This window comes from Sinohyriopsis cumingii, chromosome 17 (genome assembly GCF_028554795.1).
Source record: "Sinohyriopsis cumingii isolate HCF-2022 chromosome 17, ASM2855479v2, whole genome shotgun sequence".
Classification (NCBI taxonomy): domain Eukaryota; kingdom Metazoa; phylum Mollusca; class Bivalvia; order Unionida; family Unionidae; genus Sinohyriopsis; species Sinohyriopsis cumingii.
The window spans coordinates 31,995,297-32,022,381 of NC_142977.1; the positions used below are offsets into that span (position 1 = coordinate 31,995,297).

The 27,085-nt window shown below is 33.5% G+C and overlaps 1 protein-coding gene across 1 annotated transcript in view; it reads right to left on the minus strand.

Moving 5' to 3' along the window:
- Positions 1 to 27,085, minus strand: part of LOC149778364 (GTPase-activating Rap/Ran-GAP domain-like protein 3) — a 127,354-nt gene that overhangs the window by 29,792 nt on the left and 70,477 nt on the right. The window contains exons 4-23 of the mRNA XM_089939187.1: positions 24,981 to 25,065; positions 23,380 to 23,498; positions 22,201 to 22,265; positions 20,816 to 20,906; positions 20,271 to 20,346; positions 19,387 to 19,485; positions 18,524 to 18,627; positions 17,595 to 17,706; positions 16,976 to 17,128; positions 16,287 to 16,393; positions 14,525 to 14,629; positions 11,150 to 11,224; positions 8,873 to 8,936; positions 8,069 to 8,116; positions 7,579 to 7,677; positions 6,775 to 6,888; positions 5,616 to 5,779; positions 4,833 to 4,985; positions 4,091 to 4,160; positions 3,471 to 3,551 (exon numbers count right to left, since the gene is read on the minus strand). Coding sequence (XP_089795313.1) covers positions 3,471 to 3,551; positions 4,091 to 4,160; positions 4,833 to 4,985; positions 5,616 to 5,779; positions 6,775 to 6,888; positions 7,579 to 7,677; positions 8,069 to 8,116; positions 8,873 to 8,936; positions 11,150 to 11,224; positions 14,525 to 14,629; positions 16,287 to 16,393; positions 16,976 to 17,128; positions 17,595 to 17,706; positions 18,524 to 18,627; positions 19,387 to 19,485; positions 20,271 to 20,346; positions 20,816 to 20,906; positions 22,201 to 22,265; positions 23,380 to 23,498; positions 24,981 to 25,065 — 1,984 coding nt within the window. The remainder of the gene's footprint in view (positions 1 to 3,470; positions 3,552 to 4,090; positions 4,161 to 4,832; positions 4,986 to 5,615; positions 5,780 to 6,774; positions 6,889 to 7,578; positions 7,678 to 8,068; positions 8,117 to 8,872; positions 8,937 to 11,149; positions 11,225 to 14,524; positions 14,630 to 16,286; positions 16,394 to 16,975; positions 17,129 to 17,594; positions 17,707 to 18,523; positions 18,628 to 19,386; positions 19,486 to 20,270; positions 20,347 to 20,815; positions 20,907 to 22,200; positions 22,266 to 23,379; positions 23,499 to 24,980; positions 25,066 to 27,085) is intronic.

Genomic DNA, 27,085 nt, shown 5'->3' on the forward strand with positions numbered 1-27,085 from the left:
CCGCCTGTTGAAAGATCACCTTAGATACTATATCCATCACGGAACCACAGCCACGACGTTGCCAACCAACAGACGTTTGCCTTTAAAAGACTTCCAATCATGTGTACATAGTATGGAATTGGCAACCCTAGATAACACAATATCTCAATAGACTGCTGGGGTATCCAATTGAAAAACTGATGTGTGGGTTTGTAGCACGACTGATTACGAGGGAAGGATTCTTAGCGACAAAGCAGAGTTGTTTCACGAGTGGGTCTTCTAAATTTTAATAATATAATATAAGCAGCCCAGAAACTCTGTAACTCTGTCAGGATGTGAAAGTAATTTGACAGTAGATTCTTCCTTTATAGTCAATTATTAACTGATACAGGAACTTGGGACAAACAGTTGCTGTGGAGGGAGAAGAAGACAGACCTCCCTCCGATGGCAACTGGCTGAAAAAGTCTTCAGTCGAAGCCTGTAAGAATGAGTCTTCACGCATAAATTTTTATCAAATAGCGACGAAGGGAATTCCGAATACGTTTCGTTGTCTTTGCATAAAGGCGTTGAAGCCGAAGTCTCTTTTGCTAACTGTGAGGTAGCTGGCGACGAATATTCAGGAAGAGAGCTCACTAACTCGTCAAAACGTCCTTAGTTAGATACGGTGACTTTCACGCTGTATTTAAGTACAAACTCTCTTTGAGTGGTAAAGTCTCGATAACAAAGTGAAGCCACATCTACTGGATACTAAGGCCCTGAGCTTGGCATCGCAGGCATGCCGTGCCTAACGACAATCTGCGGATTATACTCATCCATGAGAGTGTCTGTATAAACTGTGGGCATCAAACTGGGCACAACATATTCTTTTTTCTGGTGGTTGATACTGTTTGATAGATTGTGGCTGTGGCCCATTACGATCAGAGGTATATAGCAGAGTACGGACATTATAGAGCAAGACCATCTTGATTAGAGTGACATTTTCCAGTCTTTGAGACTGGGAGGGAGTACGTCATATCGATTCACGTAGCCGATCCTTAAACTGAGAATGATTTTTAGCTTTCTATCTCGCTCCAAGCAAGTGCCGAACCCTAATATGCAAACTGATGTAGTTCTCGTCTCTCAAGATGGGCTTCTATGCTTTTCCCTTTGGTACCCCCAGTACTGCTGCCTATCGACTTCTGTCCATAATAGGCAGGTCCAACGTGTATTCGTAGAGTGACAACCGGATTAAGCTACGCATGTAGAGTGGTTGTCAGCCTGGTCTTGCCTATGGTCTCAATCTGCAGGACAAATAGAGTAGACAATATATAATATATAAAGATGTATAGCGGCACGGGTATTACTTTATGTATTTCAGAGTGTGAGTGCAAAGCTAGACACTGTGAAAATTGCATGTAATAGAGCGCACATGGCTGTCCAAACAGGTAGAGAATTGGTGCGTCACTATTGCTGAAATACAGCTATAGCAGTGTGAAGGGACGCAATCGCGACCCATGCAGGTACGTGCCAAGGGCAACTAAGTATTCGTGGACGGCAAAGTGAAGACACTTAAAAACCAGAAATTTGGTTTTCGTAAAAAGAAAGAATATAAGTGTTCGAAACTTTAAGCATACTTTCTTTCAAAGAGAACGCTCCCCCCACCCCCAACCCACCCCAACTTGATTTAAGGTTGAAGAGTTCCATGCTTGTATGTGGATTGTCAGGTCTCTCTGTATGCAGAGAGCGTTCTACTCGGCACAAACAGAAGTAGTAACTGAAGAATTCAAGGGATATGGCTCCAATAATTGTATCAAAGGGAAATCAGTCTATCTAATTGCCACCTAGTTTTATTCTGGATTGGCTTGATTTTCAAGATCAGAATAGCTCGCTTAAGGTATTTTGATCGGATAACGTATCAGGAGAAAAATAAACATATGCGAAAAAAGAAATTCACTCCAACTAACAATCATAGCTAAAAAAATTGTATTGAAAAGATCATCATTATGTAAAGTAAAGACTTGCGATCGCAATTGTAATATTAAAATCTATATTCGCAATCATACATTCCAGATGAGAGTCGCAATTTCTTCAACATGCATTCGTTTTTAGATTTCCAGTAAATAGATACAAAGTTCCTAGACTTTTTAAATACAAATGTACCTAGGTAGCTTAGTTCTGTACATGGCACACTCGTCATAATTTGTTTTCTTGTATGAATCGTTATTTCCCTTTTTATTTTGCCACATTTGTGTACAGTTTTCATATTGGTATCATTGTAACTATAAGAATTATAACAAAAACACTTGCACTAATATTGCGTACAAAATGCAGCTAAATACACTAATTTTAATAATCATGCGCAGAGTGCTCTTTTAATAAGTTGTGTTTATGTACTTGCGTGTGTTATAAAAAAGTTGAGTTCCATCATTCCACAATCCATATTACCCTATACTTCATTTCTTGATAGGTTTAAGGAACTCTTGTTCAAAATGGTAAATTTCCAATCCGTTCTCCGTGAGAAGCAAATCAAATTTATCACAGAAGGAAATATTTTAAATTACAAGAACTAATGTGTTCTTCGAGGGCAGAGAAATTATTCTGTCAGAGAAGAGCGAAATATTTCAAGGGAAATTACTCTTTAGTGCATACATCTAGGTGTTATTTCATAATGACAAATGAAGATGACATCCTACGATTTGATATTTCGCACTAGTGTCATTTACATGACCGAATGTATCGACAAGTTGTGGAATGTAAAAGCATTTCTTTACCTGTGAACAAATACTATTTATTTATGTGGGCTGATATGATAAACTCATTGCAACGTTTTTTTTTTATCTTCTTCTATTTCATTAAAATATTATATTTAACACAAAGTTATGTGATATTCATATTTGAACATTTCAACTTGTTTGTCCTACGAATATACTGCATATCCTCAATACACGTCGATCGTCCCTGTAGGGAGGAACCAGTACTGTGTTCAAATCATTAGATTTCATTGTTACGACAACGTTACGTGAACAAGATGCTATCTTTTCTTATGGATATATTACCCTATCAGTTTCTTTTGTACATGTGGAGTCTCATTGTCGATAATATTATTTGATGCTAGATTCGTTACAAAAATTGGTCAAGGGGCATTGAAATAGAAATATGAAGACACAATTCCTTCTGCGTTTAATACGAGCATGTTTTATTACTGAGCTCGGGTACTATGGTAATATACAACCTTTTAAAATAATAGGATTCTTCTGTGAAGGAATATCTATTATGCTATTCAAACAAATGTTTATTAGAACTTCAATATGGTGACAAGCTTTTCTGTCTTGGCATTCATTCCTCAAAAGTAATTTAAGATTTACATAAATTATGGTTATGGGTATAAACTGACCTGAATAGCAAGGATAAAATGAATAAATCTTGTAACACATATATATCTTTGTGTGTGTGTGTGTGTGTGTGTGTGTGTGTTGGGGTGGGTGGGTGGGTGGGTGTGTGTTTACACTTGCCTATACTGAGAGGTTCCGAATTCCAGTGGATGTCGAAGTCATTAGTGGTCTCTTCCGTTAGTTTTTGAAAATGACTTACATCTGAAGATATATATATATATATATATATATATATATATATATATATATATATATATATATATATATATATATATATAACTATTTTGAGCTCATGTATATCAATATTATCCTGGTACTTCTGAATCTGTCACACTTTTCAAATAAAATCCAATGTAAATACGATGTTTGAATTTAATTTGTTTCGTCGAACCAACACTTCTGCCAGACAGAAAATACAAAACTTACTAAATATGAATTGTTATTTTGAGAATTCTCTCTTATGTCATTTGTTTAAAACTTCACAGGTGCACAATAATGGTTATTTGTCAAATTACTTTATCTGGTAGTATCATATAGATTGATTACTCTTTGAATCATACACTCGTTTTCCAGTTACTTTTGTCAATCTTTCCATTGGAAGAAATCATGGTAAAAGCAGAGGTGAGTTTAACAGTATAGAATAGATATCGAACTCGAGGAAAATATGCAGACTAAACTAAAATCGAAATCTCTTTTACAACAATTGATTCTTTTTCTCTCCAAATATAAACCAAGCTTACAATTGTAGGTCAAAAGTAACTCGGGTTCTTCGTCTTCGTATATATCTACCGCTGATACTAAATTAACAGACTGAAATAAAAAATAAACAACAGAAATACATTGATAAATATATAGCTCGTATAAAGACTGTGCCATACGTATTAGCCTATTATCTAACTAATCTAATTAGTTGTCGTACATCTCATTTTCTAAAGTGATAGATGATAATTACACGTGTTTGCCTTGTCTTTGTACTAATCTTTTGGGCTGGTTAAAAATGCAGCGCGACGCAGAAAACAAGAAATAATTATTTCATAATATACAAATGGGATTAGCTCTGTATTCATGGGCCCATTTTAAGACCGTTGACATTAAAAAATATATAGCTATATTTTAATTCTTCAGCATGGTTATTATTTCTGTAACTATTTTGCAAATTATAATAACTGAACTTCCTGTGTTACATAATTCACATAGTCATCGCGCTTGAAAATCGATTACACACTAAGAATGAGCATCGGTTGCTTTGCAGTGTGCCTTTAGTTTGTTGTTTTCATGCCCTCGCAAATTATGGAAAAATATAAATTTCATTGCTTTTAACAAACAAGTAATTGTCGGATATTTTGTTTTAAGAATTGTACGATCCTAAGATTCTAATAGGTTAGATACGTTATCTTACTTCATACATTGGAATTGATATAGTTAGAGACGCAGCTGCTAATGGTCAAGATTGCTTATTTGGTTAATATTTAAATACATTACCTTGATTGTGTCTATATGAAACAACTGCAGTGTATCACCATTCTTTTCATTGATCAGGTCAAACTGATTTTTGTACCCGACACAAATTTGATTATCTCCCTTTGTACAGTCAACGAGAGTCAAAAGCTGTGGCGTTTCAAAGGCCTCCAATTCCTGAATATATATATATATATATATATATATATATATATATATATATATATATATATATATATATATATATATATATATATAACCTGTATCTATTTATTTCTTATATCAAGTTATTTTACAAGACAACGACATGAAATAATCGTTATCAACCCCTTCTTATCCCCCGCAAAACGCAAAAGATCAAACAATTTGGAGAATGCTTTACATACATACATACATACATACATACATACATACATACATACAAACATACATACATACATAGAACTTTCCAGGTCTGTATTCTTATTGCTTATCCTGACAGCATGCTTAACTGTCATTTGAGTCAATTTGTACAAATAAAAAAAAATACGTGGTCCCAGGGAAGATAAGGTTCGGTTAAGGTTTAAAGCTAAACAATAACCAGCTAATCTACTTTACTGAAAATACTAGGACTGCATGCAAAACTCACAGTTAAACTTTATACATTACTTCTAAATTTAATTTTTTGAGAATTTAAATTAATACAGCTATAATAAAAGTATAGCAGTAAGAGGCAAACTATTAATATATTTCAAATATTGTGTACTATTAAATATTTGAGAAGATTAACAATAGTGTAAATGGTATGTACATGTTGTAGGAACTCACCCTGGTCAGGTTGAAACCGTCTGTAGTCTCGAAATCGACTGCAGGATACCAAGCCATCCATTCTGTCGTGTGCTTCCAATGAAAGACTATGAGTTTTCTTCCTACCGCTACCACCATACGGAGGTGGCTTGAACCAGGCCTACTGATGGCATACATATGACAACCTGGAGTGCACAAAAAACTGCTAATTAAAGTGACTAAGAAATGGTACAAAAGATTAAATAAAGCCGTGCCGAACATGCATGAAAATGGATTTCGGTATTGGCCACGAGCTAAACGGTATGCATGTTCAAAATTCTAGGAACACGTTTAATACTGAATACTCCGTTGGCTAATTTACACCAGACAATACATATTTCTGGAAATTTGAGAATGATATGATACTATTCTCTGACATTTTGTATATCTCGAACAAAATTCAATATTTGTTCCCTTAATGTTCTTACCGATGCACAAAGGTTACACTATTAAAGACCTTAAAATGAGTCCATATCTAAAAAGGTCCTATCATTCTTTCAGTTCAAGATTTTTCAAACTTAAACTCTCATTTTGTATAGTTATATATATCTATATCGTGCCACTAATTGTTGTCCACGAGTTAGCGTCCCTGATTTATGTTATGATTCTAAGAAGTAATGAAGATGTTTACCTGAAATTTAGTGTAGTTTTAGTTCAGGAGCTTGAGGTTTCCCTGGGAAATTCTACCGTGTCATTGGTCAAGTCAAACAAGTATATATGGGATTTGATAAGCAATTATTCATTCTTGTTTTATAACTAGCCAATGAAATCTCTTACAGATTTGCTCAGATATGATTCGAGACAAATTATTTATTTAAATTCTTCATTAGAATTAAAGTGTGCTAATTGACCTTAATGAAGACATTCCAGCATTCCGGATTATATGGTTTGTGATTTAATTCAGAAAGCTATTCGATATGAATTTCACTTTGTATTGTAGGCAAATACATTATTTATCGTTATTTTCCAAACATCCTGGTTTTTTTCTGTTACAAATATTTAAACTGTGTGTCTTGTGTGTGTGTGTGTGTGTGTGTGTGTGTGTGTGTGTGTGTGTGTGTGTTGGCATTTATGTATTATTCAAGAACCTTCATAAGGCGTAACAGAACAAGCAAATAAAGAAACTGGGTTAAAATGTTACCCTTAGCTTTCTCCAACCTGCGATCCTTGCAGTCTGCTTTTGTTCTCACTATACTTTCGTAAGCCTCTCCTTCAAAGTCTAACAACTTAAACACATATATCCTACCATCTTTTCCTGCAAGTAAAAATACCGTGTTATTGCTGTCCTAACAGTATAGCAGACGTTTTAATAGCGGCTTCTAGATCTTGCGGTTGCCAAATGTCGGGAACGTTTGCAGATTTTCAACCACCCGCATCGGCTTTCCCGTTTATCTACCTTTCTAAGAAAAGTGTTTATCTGCGGTTATTTAATTTCTAGGAGGTACTTTTCCGAAAACTCTGCAAAATTAAACGGCGTTATAACAATTGCTTATTGTGTAGCATTAATTTTATTTATTTTAATACTGCAAGCCTTATTAAAAATATGTTCAAAATAAGAACAAGGACGACATCGTAAATATGAAATAGTATTATGTAATTTATAAGCTTCTTTCCCCAAATTTTACTTTTGAAAAGTTTTCTTCTTTTTACTACAATCTCTAATAATGTTTCGTATTCTTCAATGTCGACAAAAATTACACATTTAAAAGCAGCTTTTCCTTCTTCTTTACAACATTATAAAGTAATCTCTTCCATAATCTATTACGACAAAAACAATTGATATGATGCTGTGCTATCACCTTTAGCGAACTTTTTACTACATGGCCTAGTTATTTCTCTTCTGTCAATGAAAATACATACAACTAAATATCTTAGGAACAAACATCTCCGTAATTGCCCGAATTATATAGATGTAACTGCTTATAAGTGTAGTGAGTCCAGTTACCTTTATCTGTTCTCAAGATAAGGATGCCGTGAGTCTCCACAACGTTTATTTGCTTGACATTCACCGTTTTGTCGAACAACGTCCTGGAAGGTAATCCATCTGCAATTATAAAAATGAGGCATAATGTATTATTAGTATATGCAAAATTAATATTGGAAATAATCATTTCCAAGAAATTTTTGGGGATTTGTCCTAAATTTTTGTCATATTTTGATGCCCACAGGCACACGATTGGGTTTTATTTTCCTTTCTTTGGATTATAAATTGGTAACGCTTTAGTCACTGTTAAGTGAAATATGCTGTTATGAATGAACTTAATGAACCTCAAAATTGGTAGTTTTGCAGGAGGTGTTTTTGTCTTTGTTATTATTTGCATTATTAAAACAATTATTATTATTATTATCATCGATAGAGAGATTTATTTAAAATTAAATCTCTGATCACACAGAAAAATGTTATTCTTTATCCAAGCATATCAACATTATTGTACCTTCTAACAATATCGTACAGGCTTCATTGCAAATGACCAGCTTGTCGCCTACAAGGAAACAAAGTATTGTACATATATGAAACATAAAGTTAAAAAACTCCATTCTTTGACTATGCTATAATAGCACGCTGAAAATGTGGATAATACAGTGCAAACTTTTCATTTTATGCAAATTTAAATTATTTTTTTAAAGATACAAAAACAAAACAAAACATTTAGATTATCGTAATGTAGATTTGATGAATACTCACAATCATTTAGATTCTACCCAGATGGGATTCTTTTCTTTGTTTTGTTTTTAATTAAATTTTTAATCAAGTAAACTCTTATGAAAATCTATTGTCACAAATAAATAAATAAGTAAACAAACTGGTGAAGCTGGGAACATTAATGATCGAAATATGTCAGTAAATGAGAAAACCAATCAGTGATACTGTTAAGAATGAAGTCAGTAAATGAGTAAGCCAATCATTGATAATGTTAGTAATGAAATAGGTCAGTAAATGAGTATACCAATCAGTGATACTGTTAGTAATGACATAGGTCAGTAAATGAGTCAACCAATCAATGATACTGTTAGTAATGAAATAGGTCAGTAAATAAGTCAACCAATTAATTATACCGTTAGCTATTGAAATAGGTCAGTAAATGGGTTAACCATTAATCAGTGATACTGTTAATAATAAAAAAAGTCTGTAAACGAGTCTACCAATCAGTGATACTGTTAGTAGTGATTAAGGTCAGTAAACGAGTCAAACAATCAGTGATACCATTAGTAATGAACGTCTTAATTTGTCTCCATACCCCAAGAGTCAGCTGCTGATATAGGAGACTGGACATCGGTGTAGCAGAGTTGAGGTTCCCATGGCTAAAACATAACAAGAATGAAGATTGGATAATTTTATATATATGATGATCGCTGTTTGTAAAGTCATGAGATACCTGGCCTTTCGTCCATTGAACACATGAACCACTTAAGAAGTGGTACAGAAGCCGGACTCGCTCACACATGTACATTATTTATTCAGTGGCATCAAAGGACTTCATCAATTGGAATATTAAGTTCATTCATCGATTTAGATCATCCTCTATTCGGCAATATTCATCAATTTTCATTTTCGAAGTTAAACGTAGTATTAAAAGAAATCAACAAAACAAATCACAGAAAATATTCGCTGAATTTGTTGAGATTAATTTCATAAAACATCTGTTAAGGGGTTTTTCGTAAGGTACCATTTTACTTTCCATACTTCAATATCTGACTGATATATCCGCCATTTTCAAGCAATTTCTCACAGTACCCTCCTTTATTCCTACGCTTTATCATCGTTGTATCACAGTATCCTTCAATCAGAAGTATAGTACAGATTGTTACTATTTTCAAGGTATACCATCCATACATTGTAAATTCCATTAGCACCATTTGTGTCTCGGAGGTAAATTTAAACATTTTTATGATGTACCTTGTAGTTGATCGAATAAATTGGTACAAATGCGGGTCATGCCTCTCGCGCGTGCACTTGCATGTGTACTCTGGTGCAGAAGCGAAAAGTTGCATTACCTACATATATTTAGTTTTCAGTCAGCAACAGCAACAATATGAAAATTGTGCAATCACATAGTTTAAGACGTATCCTTATTTGAAATTGTGATAAATCATAGGAGGATTGGGGATTATTGGGGTGGTGGTGGGTGGGGGTGCTTAACAAGCAGGAAAGTGGTTTGTGAGTTTCGAGGGCATGATTTTAACCATCTAACCTCTGCTCCTCATGCCTCTATCTGGCTAACCGGTCAGTCAAGGAGTGACTGTAGCCTACTTTTATTAAGCCTCGTTATGAGCGTTAAAATCCTTGATACAGACATTCACCTGATACAAGTAGTGCGAAGATCTCACGGAGTCACGTGAGATCTGGTCGAAAGAGACAAAATGCATCAGGCCATCGATTCAATTTTTTTTTTTTTGCATGTATGATACATTTCTGTGATAAAAAGTGTTAAATCCACATCAACACAACATTTAGACGAGAAGAACGAGATACACATTAAATGCTAGTGATAATTGTGGTGGATCCAGCCTGTCGATCCACCTTGCTTGAAGTGGTGGTGTTCAGGGGTGTGGTGGGGTCCCTGTGTGTCATTAAGATAACTAACTTTTCTTTCATATTACAGCAAACAATTTAATCAGCGGTATCATTAAGAATCCGAGTACCGGTAACTAGAAGATTTCTGAACGTTATAATAGATAACTCTTAAGCCAATATTGTTGAGGCCTAGAGGTTGATCGATGGAGTGATGTGGACACAATGAGTCAAACATGTTTCGTCAGATCAAGATTTATCTTTGGAATGTTATGGGTAAAATATATTATGAATGGGTTATACAATTTCTTTGATAATGATTCATCACGCACACAATTAGATCTGATTTTTATCGTCATATAATGACTTTAAATTTCTTCGCTATTTACAAGGAAAATTTACACATACACACATACATGCACCCACACACCAACCCAAATGTTGTTAGACTAATTTTAAAATGGGAAGCTTACATTCTATAATTCTTCCCATCACTGTATGACCTGATAACACAATATAACTATTTCTTCCTCCAATTCATGAAACAATACTTTATTAGCTTGACGGTATTACTAAGGAGAAAAGATGTTTACATATGACATCGTTAGGGGCCTTAATGTAAAGAGGCCACGTGAATATGAATTTGGACCATGCACACTTATTTCAGTAAAATACCCAAAACAAAAAATAACTTATTATTTAAAAGGAATTAATACCTTAGTAAAAATGAAACTTTACTGTCTGTTTAATATACGTTTTTATATTATACATTTTTTCTTATCAATTATATTCAGTCTATCTCATCTTCAGCTTTATATAACATATCATTTGATATAACATACCATTTGATAAAATATACCATAAACTGTATCAGAAATCGAACCATTAGCTTTTAGTTAATATGACAAAACGAGAAAGATGATACGTACTTAAAGAATAATTTATTACTTGTGTCAGCCTTGTATAGTTTTCCAACGCTTGGAGAATAAGTAATCGGACTCACCTCTCTCTTCAAAAGCCCTGTTGTATATTGGCTTGTCGGTGCATTTCCCTTGATGATTGTCTTCAGTTTCAGGGTCTTTTTTCAAACAGAAACAATATAATCCTAGAAATAATTACTTAACACATTCTGTCTAACATTTTATAACGAACTAATTTAGTAAATTGTTTCAGAATACGGTAAGGAATATATACTGTAACAATAATTGAATATGGTTAATACACGCTTTGAAGCTATATATTCTAGTTTTCTGATAGAAACATGTTCTTTCATGAATGTGAGATTTACATTATTATTATTATTATTATTATTATTGTTGTTGTTGTTTTTTCACCCGAACTTATATATATATATATATATATATATATATATATATATATATATATATATATATATATGTATGTGTGTGTGTGTGTGTGTGTCATTTATCTGTGTTGGACAATGATTAAACGCCGGAGTGAATAAAAGATTTACAACTAAATTTATAATTGTATAATTAATAGTTTTTACTTTACTATAATTGATAATTTCGTAATTTCGACATGACGTAATCCTTGGCATTCAATCAATCAAACACCGCTATCTGGCTCATTCGTGCACTTGACTGATTCAGTGTTTATCCGTTTAGATCTTTGTCATTGATTGTGAAGAAAATCCTCCCAGCCTGCTCTTTTTGTTTTAAAACTAAATATTTATAGCCAATGACCTGTCGAAATGTACTCCCAAGAATTTCCAAGATTAATTTTGAGAAATTCTATGATGACGAAAATTAGACACTTGTAATGCAAGATGAAGGATAAGACCTTAGTAAACCAAATATTTACCCCTACTGGAACCAGGAGTCAAGCCTGCTACAGAGCGTGTCGGAATTATCGATTGGTCTTGTTGTTGCTAACTTCTTTAACAACTTAAAAATGCGACAGCTACATGAAGCTCAAATCATTGTGCCAGACCAGTCTCATAATTAGGAGATAGAATTTTTATCTAGTTCAAAAGACATCTGAGAGAATTTAAACGACAAATACAATGCAATTTCCCTTCGCACTATGCAACAAAGAGTCATTAAGTCAGAATGACGTAAAATATACATCTCACTGCTGAAAATTAATACTCCAATAGGAACGTCCTAAGCATTTTCTATCGCAAGCTAAGGAAAAGAAAACCTCGTATGTAAATAATGTATATTCTGAACTACCCTGAAGACCGTGGTTGTTATCACGTCATTCTACCTTCATAACGACACAAAGAATAGATAACATGTCATTACTAATGGCAACGCAAGCAACAGTTGCAGAAAATTAAAACCGAATGATTTTTCAATCTTGTTCCTAACAAAGTGGTATGAACAACATTACAATAAATTTGCAGCTATTTCAGAGCTGAAATGTCAAGTGATATTTTCAAGGCCTTTCGTGTTGCAGAATTGTGTTCTTCGCACATCTAGCCAGGTGTTCATCGCCCCAAAACTTTCCTTTGGACGTATCGCTACAATAACTCCGGAGTCTCTTTCAGAGTCGAAGCTATTTGACTCGCATCGGAAAGAGACGAGGATGTTCCGAATGTTTCATGCTTCTCAAGTTGGTTACCTGACATTGGTAAAATGCAGCCTAGAAAAAGCCGTACTCTATGATAACTGCAATTCTGTTTGTGAGGCAGAATTTGAAAAATGTGCCTAATATATGGGAGGAAAAGTCAGGAAATTTTTACATGGAGTTAAAGACTGACGATGTGACATAGTACAATGCAGCAGACTGTCTAATATACTGATGACGGAATAACGAAGCACCTCTGAGACACTATACATATTTTGGTTCTTTATCCTTCGTTTCTGGTTGCATTTCAGTAGGTGATAAGGAAAGTATGGTACGATCCAATCAACATGCACATGTACTAAAGCGAGGAGACGATGGACTTAGGTTTAGCTGACCCAAGGGTCAAAACACTTAAGGCACCGACATATCTGAAGGAGCATGAGCTCTGAGGAGCATGCCTCAAATTTGGCGGTTAGACCAATCAGAGATCGCGTTATGTTCGCACGCATGTTAGAATTGGGCTTTATTTATGAAAGTTTTTGTCGTTATAATTCTAGTTAACACAATCGTAGTTAAACATATGTTTTCTCGTGAAATCATCAAACGTGTGGACTTATATATCGGCCATTTGATTCCCTAGCGACGAAAACCGGCACTTAACAACAGTGTTCACTCCAGATATTTATGAAGGAAAGTCTCATATTTTGTGTAGGGATATCCAAATACATCACATTCTGTTAGACATAACAACCGCACGTGACCAATTGCATGACTTTTCCCCCTTTGTTTCTTCAAAATAAAACAAAAATTATATCAATAGCCATCTTTGTTATTCTTTCAGAAACAAATACGTCCATGAACAAAAAGATGTATGAACAAATAGATTCCCAAACAAGCCGAAAAATGGTATGACTTTGAAGTTTCCTGGGCTGAAATCAATTATTTGGTTATCGTTCAAGTTAAAAAGATAATCGTTAATATATAATTCATATTTCTAAAAGCATTTAAAGAATGCCCTGTTTTGACACAAAGTCATATTCCGTTAGGTACACGTTTCAGTTGTAATACATTGAAGATGAACCAACATCTCTGAAGTGTTCTCGCCTTTCATACAATATCATCCTCAGTCCATCAATATCATCACCACAAATACAATATTGGACCGTGCTAATTAAAATTGGCTTGTCAGTTGTCTTTTGGAAAACTACCTGTTTTCACAAAAGTATTTGTACATAAAAGTTCTGACACGATACATATAATATGAAATTTTAATTCCAAAATTCTTGCTATATCACGAAGCACCCTGTCCAGAAATGCTGCTTCAAAATCACAATTTTGGGGTCACCATAGAAAATTAATTTTGTTCAACGTAATCACAATATTGTCTGTTTGTCAGAAATGACTGCTTTCTATCTGAGAGTAGGATAGTATGTGCGGTTCAACTTCACTATTCCGTCATCCGATATAAGCCAGGGAACTTCCAACTTTATTTTGTCTCCCTTGCATTAGGGGCACTTAATTTCAAGAATTATCCTCGTAACATTTCGATAGAGTAAATATCCTTATTAACGATTAAATTATAACTTTATCTTGAATATACGTGATGTTGACGAAGATTTGACGGGGAAGCAAAATGGCGGCGCGAGGTAGGCAATCGTGGCATTGTGGGTATTTGCGTACACAATCGTGACATCTGTGAAAACATGGGATTGAGAGATTGAGAGTATCGTATATAGTATGTCAAAACAAGGTTGCACATTCTAATCTGGAGACCAGACGGGATATATATATATATATATATATATATATATATATATATATATATATATATATATATATAGTGTACCTGTCCCACTCGAACAAATTCACTTCTTCTGGCCTCTTCCTTGCCACGTGAGGTATGGACGTCCTGGATGACGTCACTAAAAGCGCGCCTGTTCAACATGTTGTTCTGTAGAAATCAAGTAAATTGAGATTAGTAAAAGGAAATCCAGACTCATGAAAGAGTAATAGGTGACTCTTGCCAAACTAAGTGAATGAATTAAAGACGAAGATGAAAACGATGATCGTGATAATCATGATGATGAGGATGATGGTAATGACGAACCAAAAAGCAATATAGTTTAGCAAGTGACTGGACTGCGAAGAAAACGCAGCAAACAATAATTTTGTAGAAACATAAGGTGTGTGTAGTTCGTAGACATTTAGGGTCCAATAAAACCTAATTTCTGCTTATGTGCCAGTAAGATCACGAGAAAAGATAGCATTTGTTATAGCTATAAAGTTGCATTTTCAATCGAACGTCGATTTTAAGAATGCCGTTTATGTAAACATCGTTGATTGAATACTTCATCAAATGTTTATGGAAACAAATTTTGCATATATTAGATCATTACTTTGCTTCATGGTTTTACATTTTGTATTTAGAATGCAGCATAGGTTAGAATAGGCAAACGTGCAGAAGCTAAAAAGGTTACATAACACGTAAACATGTATTAATTTACAAGTCAGAGTTGAACAAATAAAAGTTTCAAATAACCTTTTTTTATACACCTTTTAAGTATCAAATTAAGTGATCATTTAATCATTGCAACAGGCTGTGTCAAACATCGGAACCGTATATACTTGTTTATAAATTGGCTTTAAAATCAATCAACAGAGACCCTGATCAGCCATCGCGAAATGCGCTAGCAGATCAGGGCCTATGTTTTCTCTCAATTTTGTTCTGTTGATTGGTCCTAACAAATTGCATTGACCCAGATCTGCTGGCGCATAATGCGCCGGTAGAGCTGGGTCGATGCAATTTGTAGATGGATTTAACGTAGATACGGTATTTATATGACCTAATAAAACCTTTTGTATTGTTAACAATGTATATTAGGTTCAGGTAATATTGCAATGCTGGCCCACATACTGTTTCTATAGATTTCTTTGCATTCAGGTAATATTGAAATGCTGGCCCACATACTGTTTCTGTAGATTTCTTTGCATTCAGGTAACATTGCAATGCTGGCCCACGTACTGTTTCGATAGATTTCTTTGCATATGCTGGCCCACATACTGTTTCTATAGATTTCTTTGCATTCAGGTAATATTGCAATGCTGGCCCACATACTGTTTCTGTAGATTTCTTTGCATTTAGGTAATACTGCAATGCTGGCCCACATACTGTTTCTATACATTTCTTTGCATTCTGGTAATATTGCAATGCTGGCCCACATACTGTTTCTATACATTTCTTTGCATTCTGGTAATATTGCAATGCTGGCCCACATACTGTTTCTATAGATTTATTTGCATTTAGGTAATATTGCAATGCTGGCCCACATACTGTTTCTATAGATTTCTTTGGATTCAGGTAATATTGCAATGCTGGCCCACATACTGTTTCTATAGATTTCTTTGCATAAGTAGACTACTAAACTTGACAAATGAGGATTCTAAACATGATAGGACTTTTTGATAATGGGGTTAATTGTGAATGAACTTTACTTGCAATGCTTCTTCAAGAAAAAATATGAAATTCATGAAGCATCGTTTCTTAATTGGCTAAAGTGTGCATTAGTTGAAGCTATACTGTATGTTTGATTTGGTTTCATCTGATTTACCTCCGGCATATATTCTTGATAAAGGCTTTTGATCAGCATCTCTAACGTTCGTTCTCTTTTCTGAGTAAAGACGGGATTATTCACAGCGGCTTTCTCGCCATTTATCACTGCAAAAACAGAATACACAGATGATCACATGGCCATTAACTTCGTATGTATTCTCAAAATTGTATCGATTGTGTGATACTAGTAAGAAAATGAATTAAAATCGTACGTTAAAGAAGGTATCGTTGTACGAATAATAACTCTCGCGAGACTTTTATCCTTTCACATAGATCAGTTAATCTGTATTTAACGCTGCTGAACAGTTAGCCTGAAATAACGATATTAATTTAAACCTGATTACCGGGGAGATAGGTGCGCAGACGCTTTACAGTTTTATGCAAGGATAAGATCTCACTGGATATTGCTAATTTATTTTAATCAAAGTAAATTACTTTCGAGAAAATGATTATAAAACAGTACGTTTCCATGCATAATCCTCTCTCTCTCCATTTGCATATACATGATTTTCTGTCTGTCCGTCCTTTGAGTTTCTGGCAGTATATCTGGCTCTGTACTATATAACCTTTGTACAAAGAGAGAGAATAGACTTATACATGCTAAAATATTAAGTCAGTCTTTTTTTTACAGAATTGAACTTGCCCCGAACAGAAATTGCGAATAATATGCGATATTAAAAATCATACATTTCACTAGAAGGAAATCTCTGAATTCTTGATGGTTGTAGAATTCTGGCGGTGAAGGTAGAGGAGGTCCGAATAGAGGGACCGATTCCTCCGAAAATACATTCAATCGATAGCTGAATGTTTCCTTATTATACGTGACGACAGCAAAAATATCTGTCCGAATCGTCAAGGAGAATGTGCTTTACTTGTCCTCATGGGCTCAATGCAACAATGTAGTTTTATATTACAGAACGATGTATGTATGTATGTATGTATGTATGTATGTATGTATGTATGTATGTACGTACGTACGTACGTATGTACGTACGTACGTGTGTGTGTGTGTGTGTGTGTATGTATGTACGTATGTATTTATGTATGTATGCTGGCAAATTAAACGGTTTTGTGGGTAGGAATCAGGGATGTAGGTAGGTAGGTAGGTGGGTAGGCAGGGATGCGTATCGGTTGTTTGATCCTAAAATTCATGATCCTTGACATAATTCAGGATTTTTTTGAGGTTTTTCCAGCATAACCAAAGTATATCCGATAGCTCTCATGAATCCACACAGTAACGAAATACAATGTTTACTTAATGTTTAAGAGTGTGTTCTATATTTTCATATTATGTCATCAAGGATACGTGTGAAACGGGTCTTCATCATGGATGGTTTGAATGAAGTAGCCTTCATATGATCACATTCCACAAATACGATGTTAACTATATCATTCCCGATGTGTCTTTTCCGCTCGACCTAAAAAGAAACAAATTGAAAAGAATAATTAAACAAAACACTTAGTACTCATTTAATAACTTTGGAACGATACTCAACATCAGTTAATAACCTTAGGTATAGAATATCAACCGGACAAGATCGAATATGAGTTTAACATGATGTTTCACCAAAATGAATAAGAACTCAATGCATTTATTTACAAGATATTTCCAGTTTATATGGCACATACGGGTGCCAACCGAATGTAAATATTTTGGTCACCAAAATATGGACTAGTCCAGAAATGGGGTCTTAAGGTTGCATACATTCTGGCCTTGCTCTATGCACGATATATATATGCACGTGTAAACAATGCTTAAACCATTTAAACTAACACAAAATACATGAAACACTCGCAACACAACCGTGATGTATGTTACCCAGAGTGTAATTTTATTGCATTTATGACAGGGATATGTTGTTGATAAAAACATGGACTCTTAGAAGTTATTAAAAGATGAGCCATGCCATATATTTAAGACTGTAGTCATAGCTACTTAGTAGTCACATCCTCTCATAGTGAAGAGGTTAAGAAACATCTTAAACCGAAAAAATGATCGTGTTATTTTTATCAATGTCCTATTCCGAGCGAAAAAGCAGTGTTCATAATGTATCATGTTTGTTCTGCTTGCTGAGAGTAACTGTACATTATTCTCGAATTTCGTAGTGAAAACAGATAATCAACAGGTTTGAGGTCCGTCTTGTCGACTACAGACAAACCTCTTTTAAAATTTAGTGAAGTTAAGCAAAAATGTACAACCTATAGGTAGAGAGTATAGCACAGTCATTTTTTTACCTGTTGTTTGTTGTCTTTGGAGTGGGGTAACATTGTAGAAATGTGAAACATTATTTCGTGGCCCTCATACACGGTGTATATGGATTCTGCACCTGTTGTGTTAGCTGCGAAGACAAATGAAATCATTGTAACAAAACAAAAAATCACTTCTTTTCATGTGCACGAAGATAGGCGATACTTATTTTCCTTAAAAGCAAAAGAACTGCAATAAACAAAACATACCCAGTGGCAACTATTCATAAATCCTCCGTTGGTGTAGCCGATGTCATATGCCTTTTATCAGATATGAGACTCAATACATGTTTCCAAATAATTTTTTACAAAATGATTATATGCAAGCTTATTTCGCCATCATTGAACCTTTGCATATAATTCTGATGGCATATCAATTTTTGATGATGATATCCATTGTATGCAAAATTGGCAGAAAATCATCTGAATAAAAGTGCAGTGCACACTATGATCACTCTTATCATCATTGCCGTCATCTTTTTTATCACCCAATCAAAGATTGATATTCGTTCATTGGATGAGGCGATATAATCCACTATCTTTGGGGATAAGTAAAAAATGGAAATGAGGCTGTTCCTTTGTTTATGGAAAACCTTGATTCATGCAAAGCATTTAGAAAAGAAAAACAATTTTCCGGAGCTTATTAATCCTATTTCAAAAGCTTTCCAAAATAATTAATATTGGAAAATTATAGATAAAACTAAATAGTGGCAAATAAACAGATTTGTTTTTGCACTTACTTTAAATAGTGCTTAAAACTGTATGGTTAAATTATTGATGAGAAACACGTTTATATGTAGTGGAAATAACTGAAAACTGAGATTGCCAGACTTCTATAATCGGAAACATACACTTGACGTCAAGCCCAGCTTTGAACTTCTCCCATCCTTTCAACTTCACCCGATCTCCGAGCAATTTGATGAAACTTTCAAACTGCTCATTCCCGTGTTCTGAAATGGAAATTTGACACAATTTTATAATTCTTCTACATGTACGTTATGAATAAATTTCTCGATAAAATATTATCGTTCCTTTCCTAAGGAAAGCATGTAGTCACATTAAACATTATACTTTGCTGCTTATTTCTTGTAATCACCACATATTTGAATATGTTAAAGATTAATTCAGTTATCACTATAATTAAAGGAAACGTATAAAAATGGGTACTTTTGTGACAAATATGTTATTGACTGAAGAGCAATAATTTCAGAAACTCCTTTTAGGCAGCATAATTTCTAATAATTATTTTAATTAAGTAGAACTTCGTTAATATAATTTAGGTTATCAGAACGACATGTACGACACAGGAGCGCTTGCACATTTTATAATCCATTTATTGCACACGAACGTCCGTTTATTGAAAAGTTATATTAATCCTCAGATAGGTCGTAGTAAAGAAGCTGTATAAAAAGTTTTCCCAAATGTGCCATATGGTTTTAGAAATGAAATCACCACATAATGGGCTTCTTTTGAACTTCTCCATTCCTCATTAACTCAGAACGAATATAAACTCTCGCAGTGAACATATTTTTAAAAAAATACAATTTATCCACGATTTGTATCGAAACTGATAATATGTTATTCTAACTCCTTTGTTTATGACCATGTGACTTTGTATTTCTTCGTAATTACTCAGTTGCGTCTTCTTTATTAAAGATGTATCTGTACGAGGTTTCCTTTAGAGGTTTAAACTTTCGTACAAAAAAAAAACATTTCAGTGTTGAATGTTACTTACCGTTGCTATAAAATTCATCGTCGCTTGTTTGTCCTTCTTTGGCAAAGATAACTCCAAACTTGAAGTTCACTGAGCCCTTGAAACACACAATACACTGTTGTACTTTATCTAATGCTTTCTTATATCCTATTATTATGTGTAAACGTCTGACATCTTGGAAATGGTATGGTAAACTGACGATTAAAACTTATGTGTGGCGTGTAAGACACATACAGTCATTGCTAAATAACCATAATGAAATATGCTGAAATAATTCTCATTTCTTTATCAAGGCGTAATATAATTCTGTTTAACTGACACCGAATTCCTTTGAAGTTTTAGATGAAAATGGTTTCTGAGGGTTGGAATAAGATTGCTCCATTCACAACAAATGGACAGATTACTCAGAAGAAATGCAAATATGTATAAAGTCAGGAAGGCAGTCATACAAAAAGATATATATATATATATATATATATATATATATATATATATATATATATATATATATATATATATATATATATATATACAGATTTACAGAGGGATGGAAATAAATTATTCACTTCTTGTTCTTCTAGCACCAGCAGTTCTTTTTGAATCTCGGGGCTGAAAATCTCCTTTGGACCCTTGTCTGCACGATCAATGTCAAAGTGACTACAAAGGAAACGCCAGAAGACACCGATCATAATAATCGCAGATACTGAATAATAGTGCATTCTATTAAAAACTATTGCATAACACAGTACTAATTCGAAATTTCATACTATTAAGAATGGCATTCTAACAGTAACAGTTATATTAATAGCGAAATCTTTCTTTCAGAAAATATATTACAATGAAAATTATGTTGCAAATTACATCCATAACATTGGGTATTTTATAAAATATAAAAATCATTTTGAATTGATTCTCTAGAAAACTACTAGATTCAGAAATGTGGATATGTTAAATACACTTAAGAGAGAATGAGGATGGTTGCAAAATAACATCTTCGTGTGCATAATAACTGACAGAAGCGAGCGAGTAAGTGTACTCCCTTTATAATCAAGAACAAACTAATTTGCTCTGTGCAATCCCATTAAAAATAATAACTAAGTAATGGATAAGTTTATTTTCAAATCCTGGTGTTATCTTCCACAATTCTCAGCCATGATGTGCCATGAAATTGCAAGTAGTTAATGAAGTCCAACATTTTATATAATGCTTTTCTCGTTAACAATGTACAGGACGGTCGATATCTTTGGTACACGATTATCTATCATATCTCTTCAAGCCAGCTATTTATAACTGCGAACTATGCTCCATTTTCATACATTGTCTTTTTTCCATGCTCTTCCTATTTTAAATACCTCGCTTTACCTGGTCCATAATTAAGGAATACTAATCCTATTGTAAACATATCGCTGTATCGGATCCATGCTTATGGAATAATATTCCTGTTAAAATCAAAAGTTCAATTTATTACAGAAAATTAAAGTCTTTTTTTTATAATGATTATTGTTTGCTCACTGTTCGTGATATCCAAACATACATCCCAATTTTATTGTGTACAGATATTTTCCGCTCCTTTTCTTGTCCTGTATTAACCGTGTCGTCCTCTATTACGGTAACTAGTATTTTGTCAGCGTGTTATGTAGTATTACTAGTTTTAACTGAGCAATATACGTATGTAGTTTGTGTAAATTTTTAAGAACCATAGGAGAAATTAGCTTTAATGCTAAATATGCAATCCTTTAAACAAAAGGGCTATTGTTATTATTATTATTAGTATTAGTAGTAGTAGTAGTAGTAGTATCACGTGTAGCAAGATGCAAATTTGTTCTATGAAAAGTATCAATTTTAGTCATATATTTAAATTTTGTTGCGAGATGTGAACACAGGTACAGATCGGATGTCAATGATGTATTTTATAATTTGCACAAAGACTATTGTATAAAGAGATCATTACCTTAAAATACCCTTCACCGTTTGAGGCTTGCTGGGGTTGTAGGGGAGACATAATCTTTTGGCACCCTGAATAAGACGAAATTCTAAAGTTACGAAGAAACAAGTATACAGACCAGTATTAGTCATGAAAATGAATATTGTTTAATATTCGATTTAGCATAAAACTATTATTTAAAATGACAAATGTTTCATAAAAAATATATGAGCTCAAATTATATATATATATATATATATATATATATATATATATATATATATATATATATATATATATATATATATATATATATATATATATATATATATATATATATATGAGTGTGTGTGTGTGTGAAGCACATGACCCACACTAGGTACAAGTGTCACTCGTGCATCTAAAGTGCAACTCAATCACTATTCCCGTCTGAATATAGACATGGCATTCGAGTCCCCTCAGATTTTCTAAACCGGTTTTCCAAATTGGTAAAATCTCTTAAGCAGAGAATGCAAAGGGCTATGGTATATTTACATCACTTGGAAAATAAATATCTGAGTGACTTCAACAAACCAGAGAGAGAGAGAGAGAGAGAGAGAGATTCTGTTATTGCATGACAATGAATTTCGATAATCGTTTTCCTAATACGTCTATAGATATAAGCGAATAAAGAAAATAAACTAATGAAAAACTTAAAACAATTTGAAATCGCTGAATTAGAGAAGGATGCCCAAAATAATTCTTCATATTAAAGTGTTATTGATTGTAATATTAAGCTGTGGGTATAAAGAAGTGATACGAATAGCAATCATTCATTTTCGTTCAAAATCTGTATTTGTCCATTTGGTTTTCTACTTTCTTAGTTTCTTATTCTTTATATTGTATAGTTTCGCACCAAACATTCCAAGTTTCATCTATTCAAATAAAGAAGTTAAATACTGCAGCATGTTTTGAGCTCTTGGTTATATTAAGACTAGTAGTTCTCACTATCAGCGTACATTTTCAAAGTCATTTTTTCCAAACAATAAGGAAACTAGATTTTATTTCTCTGAGAGATTTGTTTAAGACTGTAGTATCGCATGCAAGCCGTGTATTGAACGACATCTTTATTAAACAGTTTACAGATAGTGCTCTGGACGACTTAGATTACTAATATTAACATATAGAGTACAGAATCCTTAACTACGTTCATTCTTTGGTACTCACAGTTTTTGTCCACAGAATGGCTCTGTACTGTGGAACATTGTGGTTGTTTGCATCTGTGTTGATAACAGATAGAATGAATGGTTCTTTGTCGCTGTCAAGTCCGACATAGTTCTGGTGAACTGCAACAAGAAATAGATTCAACTAAGGTCCTTAATGAGTCATTAAACAGTGTGTCAGAATAGAAAGGACACAACTCAAGAGCGCCGTCATGATAAAATTTAAGTGGACACAAAATTAAGACTGATGATATCAGATAAGAGCCAAGATACTCGAGAAATCGTCAATGTGGGAAAGGTACATCTTTGTTCCAGGATTTTCAATCCTCCATTAGAGAAGTAGAAGAAAAGACCAAATTAAAGAAAAACAAATGAAATATGAAATTTTATTTCAATATAACCTGGAAGATAATCCAACTCATGTTCACGCGTGTTATATTAGTTACTCTGAAAGCCAGGAATAACGGCGTGTGAGGTTTAAAACCATGCTTTTGTTAGAGATAAATGGCACCAAAAAAAAAAATACTTGTGCAAAATTGTTCAATTTCTTTAATTGACTTAAAGGTGAAATTTTATTATTAGTTTGAATGGTAAATGAATGAATGAAGGTGAAATTTTATTATCAGTTTCAATGGTAAATGAATGAATGAATGAATTAATTAATGCAATCAAGTTCATGTAGCTTAAGCGTCCAGATAGTTTACACTTCAAAAAAAGGAAGTGTCCTTGTCATTGCACAATCTTTACACAACACATGATTTGTCACTCAGTCTTTGATATCATTTTTAATTGTCAATCAAGAAACTTAAACAGCTGGAGAAATGTTTCTACCATCTAGATAAACAGAAATTACCAAATACACGCTATGTGAAATCGAGTTACCGTAAACGGATCATAGCCATGCAGAAAGAAAACATGACCAGACTTGATAAAAGCATATGCTTTGAAATCCAACTACTTCCTAGGCGAACTATAAATTTAGGCAATTTTCAAAGTGTTAAAGATCTTGCGATATGTATTTTGATAGGATTGGGATTGGTAACTAAGCGGCTTATGGCATCTCTGTAACATGGCTTTAATGCGTTGTTTAAGGTTTGTTGTTCGAAAACAAAATCTTGAGATCTCAACAAGATAGCTAAAGATAAAGAAATGAATTTGACTGTTGTTAAGAATAAAGTACGCTAAACAGTATTGATCCAAAATCTTTGTTGAAGATATCAGTAAAGATGTCAATAAAGATCTCAATAAACTAAATCATTTTACAAATGCTAGTAAATAATTTCAACCAGTTTGCACATATGCATATCCTACATGTATGCTAAATATTTTTTTTTATCGAATGCGCAACCAATATTAAAATATTGTATTGCATGCCTTGTTAAAATAATGAGCCATGTAGAGACTTTGTTAATATCTTTATATCTTATATATATATATATATATATATATATATATATATATATATATATATATATATATATATATATATATACAGATTGTCTGGATATGTTGATGCGCAGAAAGATCTCGTAATACACTAATACATTTATAAATAATTGATTTATTTTCTAACAAAATCTCTCAACGATTTCAAGAGATACTCACGTTTTCCTAAAAAGTATTTGAAGTACCATCTTGTTTGGAATTCTGGATTTTCAAGGTGTATGGGGCTATTCATCGGGCTCGACACCTGTAAGGAGAAATAAAATAACAAGCGGCACGGGATAGGTGAAGATGGAAACTTTATATTTTGAAAAACTAAAATTTGACCTTTTTTATCTTGCAGATTTTCGGATTCATTCCACTGTCGCTTATAGAAAGAAGAATTTTGTACAAAAAAATTTATAGAATCAAAAAATCAAATAAATATTTATATTTGCGGTAATCGTATGAAAAATAAATAAACATTGAAAGATCTCCTCATTTGGTTTTCTTTTCTTATCTTTTTGACAGATTTAGCGCATTGTTTGAGCGTGAATTTGGAAGGAATGTTTTTCTCTTTTGTCTTTTCAATGTTAATCACAATTCCGATGTTAGCAATAAATATTTTAAAAAATGACTTCAAATTATTAGGAGATGGTTGCTAACGCAAAAGCAGAGAATCCTCCAATATTACTTGCACTTTCTTATTCCCTCTTGAAACAATATTTGTTTAGAGTTGGTATAACGTCACAAATGAACTTAGAAGAATATAATTATTCTCCGTTAAAATGACCTAAAATAGTTTCTTTTATTTCCTATCTCTAACATAATGTTAGTTGCATTTCTCGTAAAGATAGTTTTGTTTTATATATATATATATATATATATATATATATATATATATATATATATATATATATATATATATATATATACATGTGTGTCTGTGTGTGTGTCAGCGAAATGCAATAAGATTACTGCAAGGTATGTTGCGACAGACGTCATAAAGAAGGGCGCTCTATCGTTAAAGAACAACAATTTAATCATTATTGTTAACCTCGGAAACAAACAACTTTTCTAACATCATATTTCAATCACCTCCAGATGGTATGAGTTATGTTTGTGAGAAAATTATAACCCTGGCAGACAGTTTATATTAGTTTCTCGTGCTTTTCCAGATACTAAATCAATTATATGTATGGCTCTCTCTAGTAGCCAATTTTTTTCTTCTTTTAGGAAATCACGAAAGCGATAACGTAATAAAAGAAGCAGTGAAATTAACACATTGCACGTACACTTCACTCTCTTTCAAGCAATTTATTGATCATTTTGCTCATGTCAAAGGATGGAATTTATCAATTATTCATAGCTTTCAGTTCTCATTGCCTTATGCTACAAGTGGGCATACGGACTAAAGAAGAGTACGGTCTTATTGTTAGTGAATCATACGATCGAATTTAAACAAAAGCTTACACGACTGTATTTTCGTTCTCTAGCAATATATATGGTTGTTATTTTTTTGTTATAGGGTTTTTTTTTTCAGCAAAAGATAGGCTATACATGGCGGCCAGTATAAATGGTGGAGGAAGAATCCGGGAAAACACTGGAAAGAACAACCGACCCTCGAGAAGCTACCGTCAAGCTTTCTCACATATATACACTGGCCGTGCCCAAGACTCGAACCTACGCAGACAGAGGTGAAATGGCAGTGATCCGTAATGGTCAGCGCTTTAGACCACTAGGCCACTCTGGGTCCCCCTATATATATATATATATATATATATATATATATATATATATATATGAGAAATAGAAATAAAAACCAAAATGTTTGATGCACGCTGGATCTAATGTAGAACAGATTTTTTAAAATAAATTGGTCATCAGGATACTATAAATGGCAACGCCAGTTTATAATTGTTGTTTGAATGCATACTATAAAAATGTGAAATATCATTTACATTTTCGATTAGTATTATTTCCGATCTCTAAAGGGTCTTGATCTTTGTTTTTGAAACTGAGATCTAATATCGTTTACTGCCTCATAAATTATTTCCTTCAGCGCAAGAGGTAACTGAAATCTTCGTGTTTATTCACAAATTGGTAGCGAGTAATTCTGTAATATAAGGGAAATCGTCGTGGCAGGGGTACGAGATCCAGACTTCATAGACAGAACGTTATTCCGATACGCGTTTGATTTAATTGGCGTCATTCGAAGAAAATACATAGATTACGCTAATGCGACATGGGGTTAAATGTTCTCTATTACATGTAAAGTTCTGTAATAA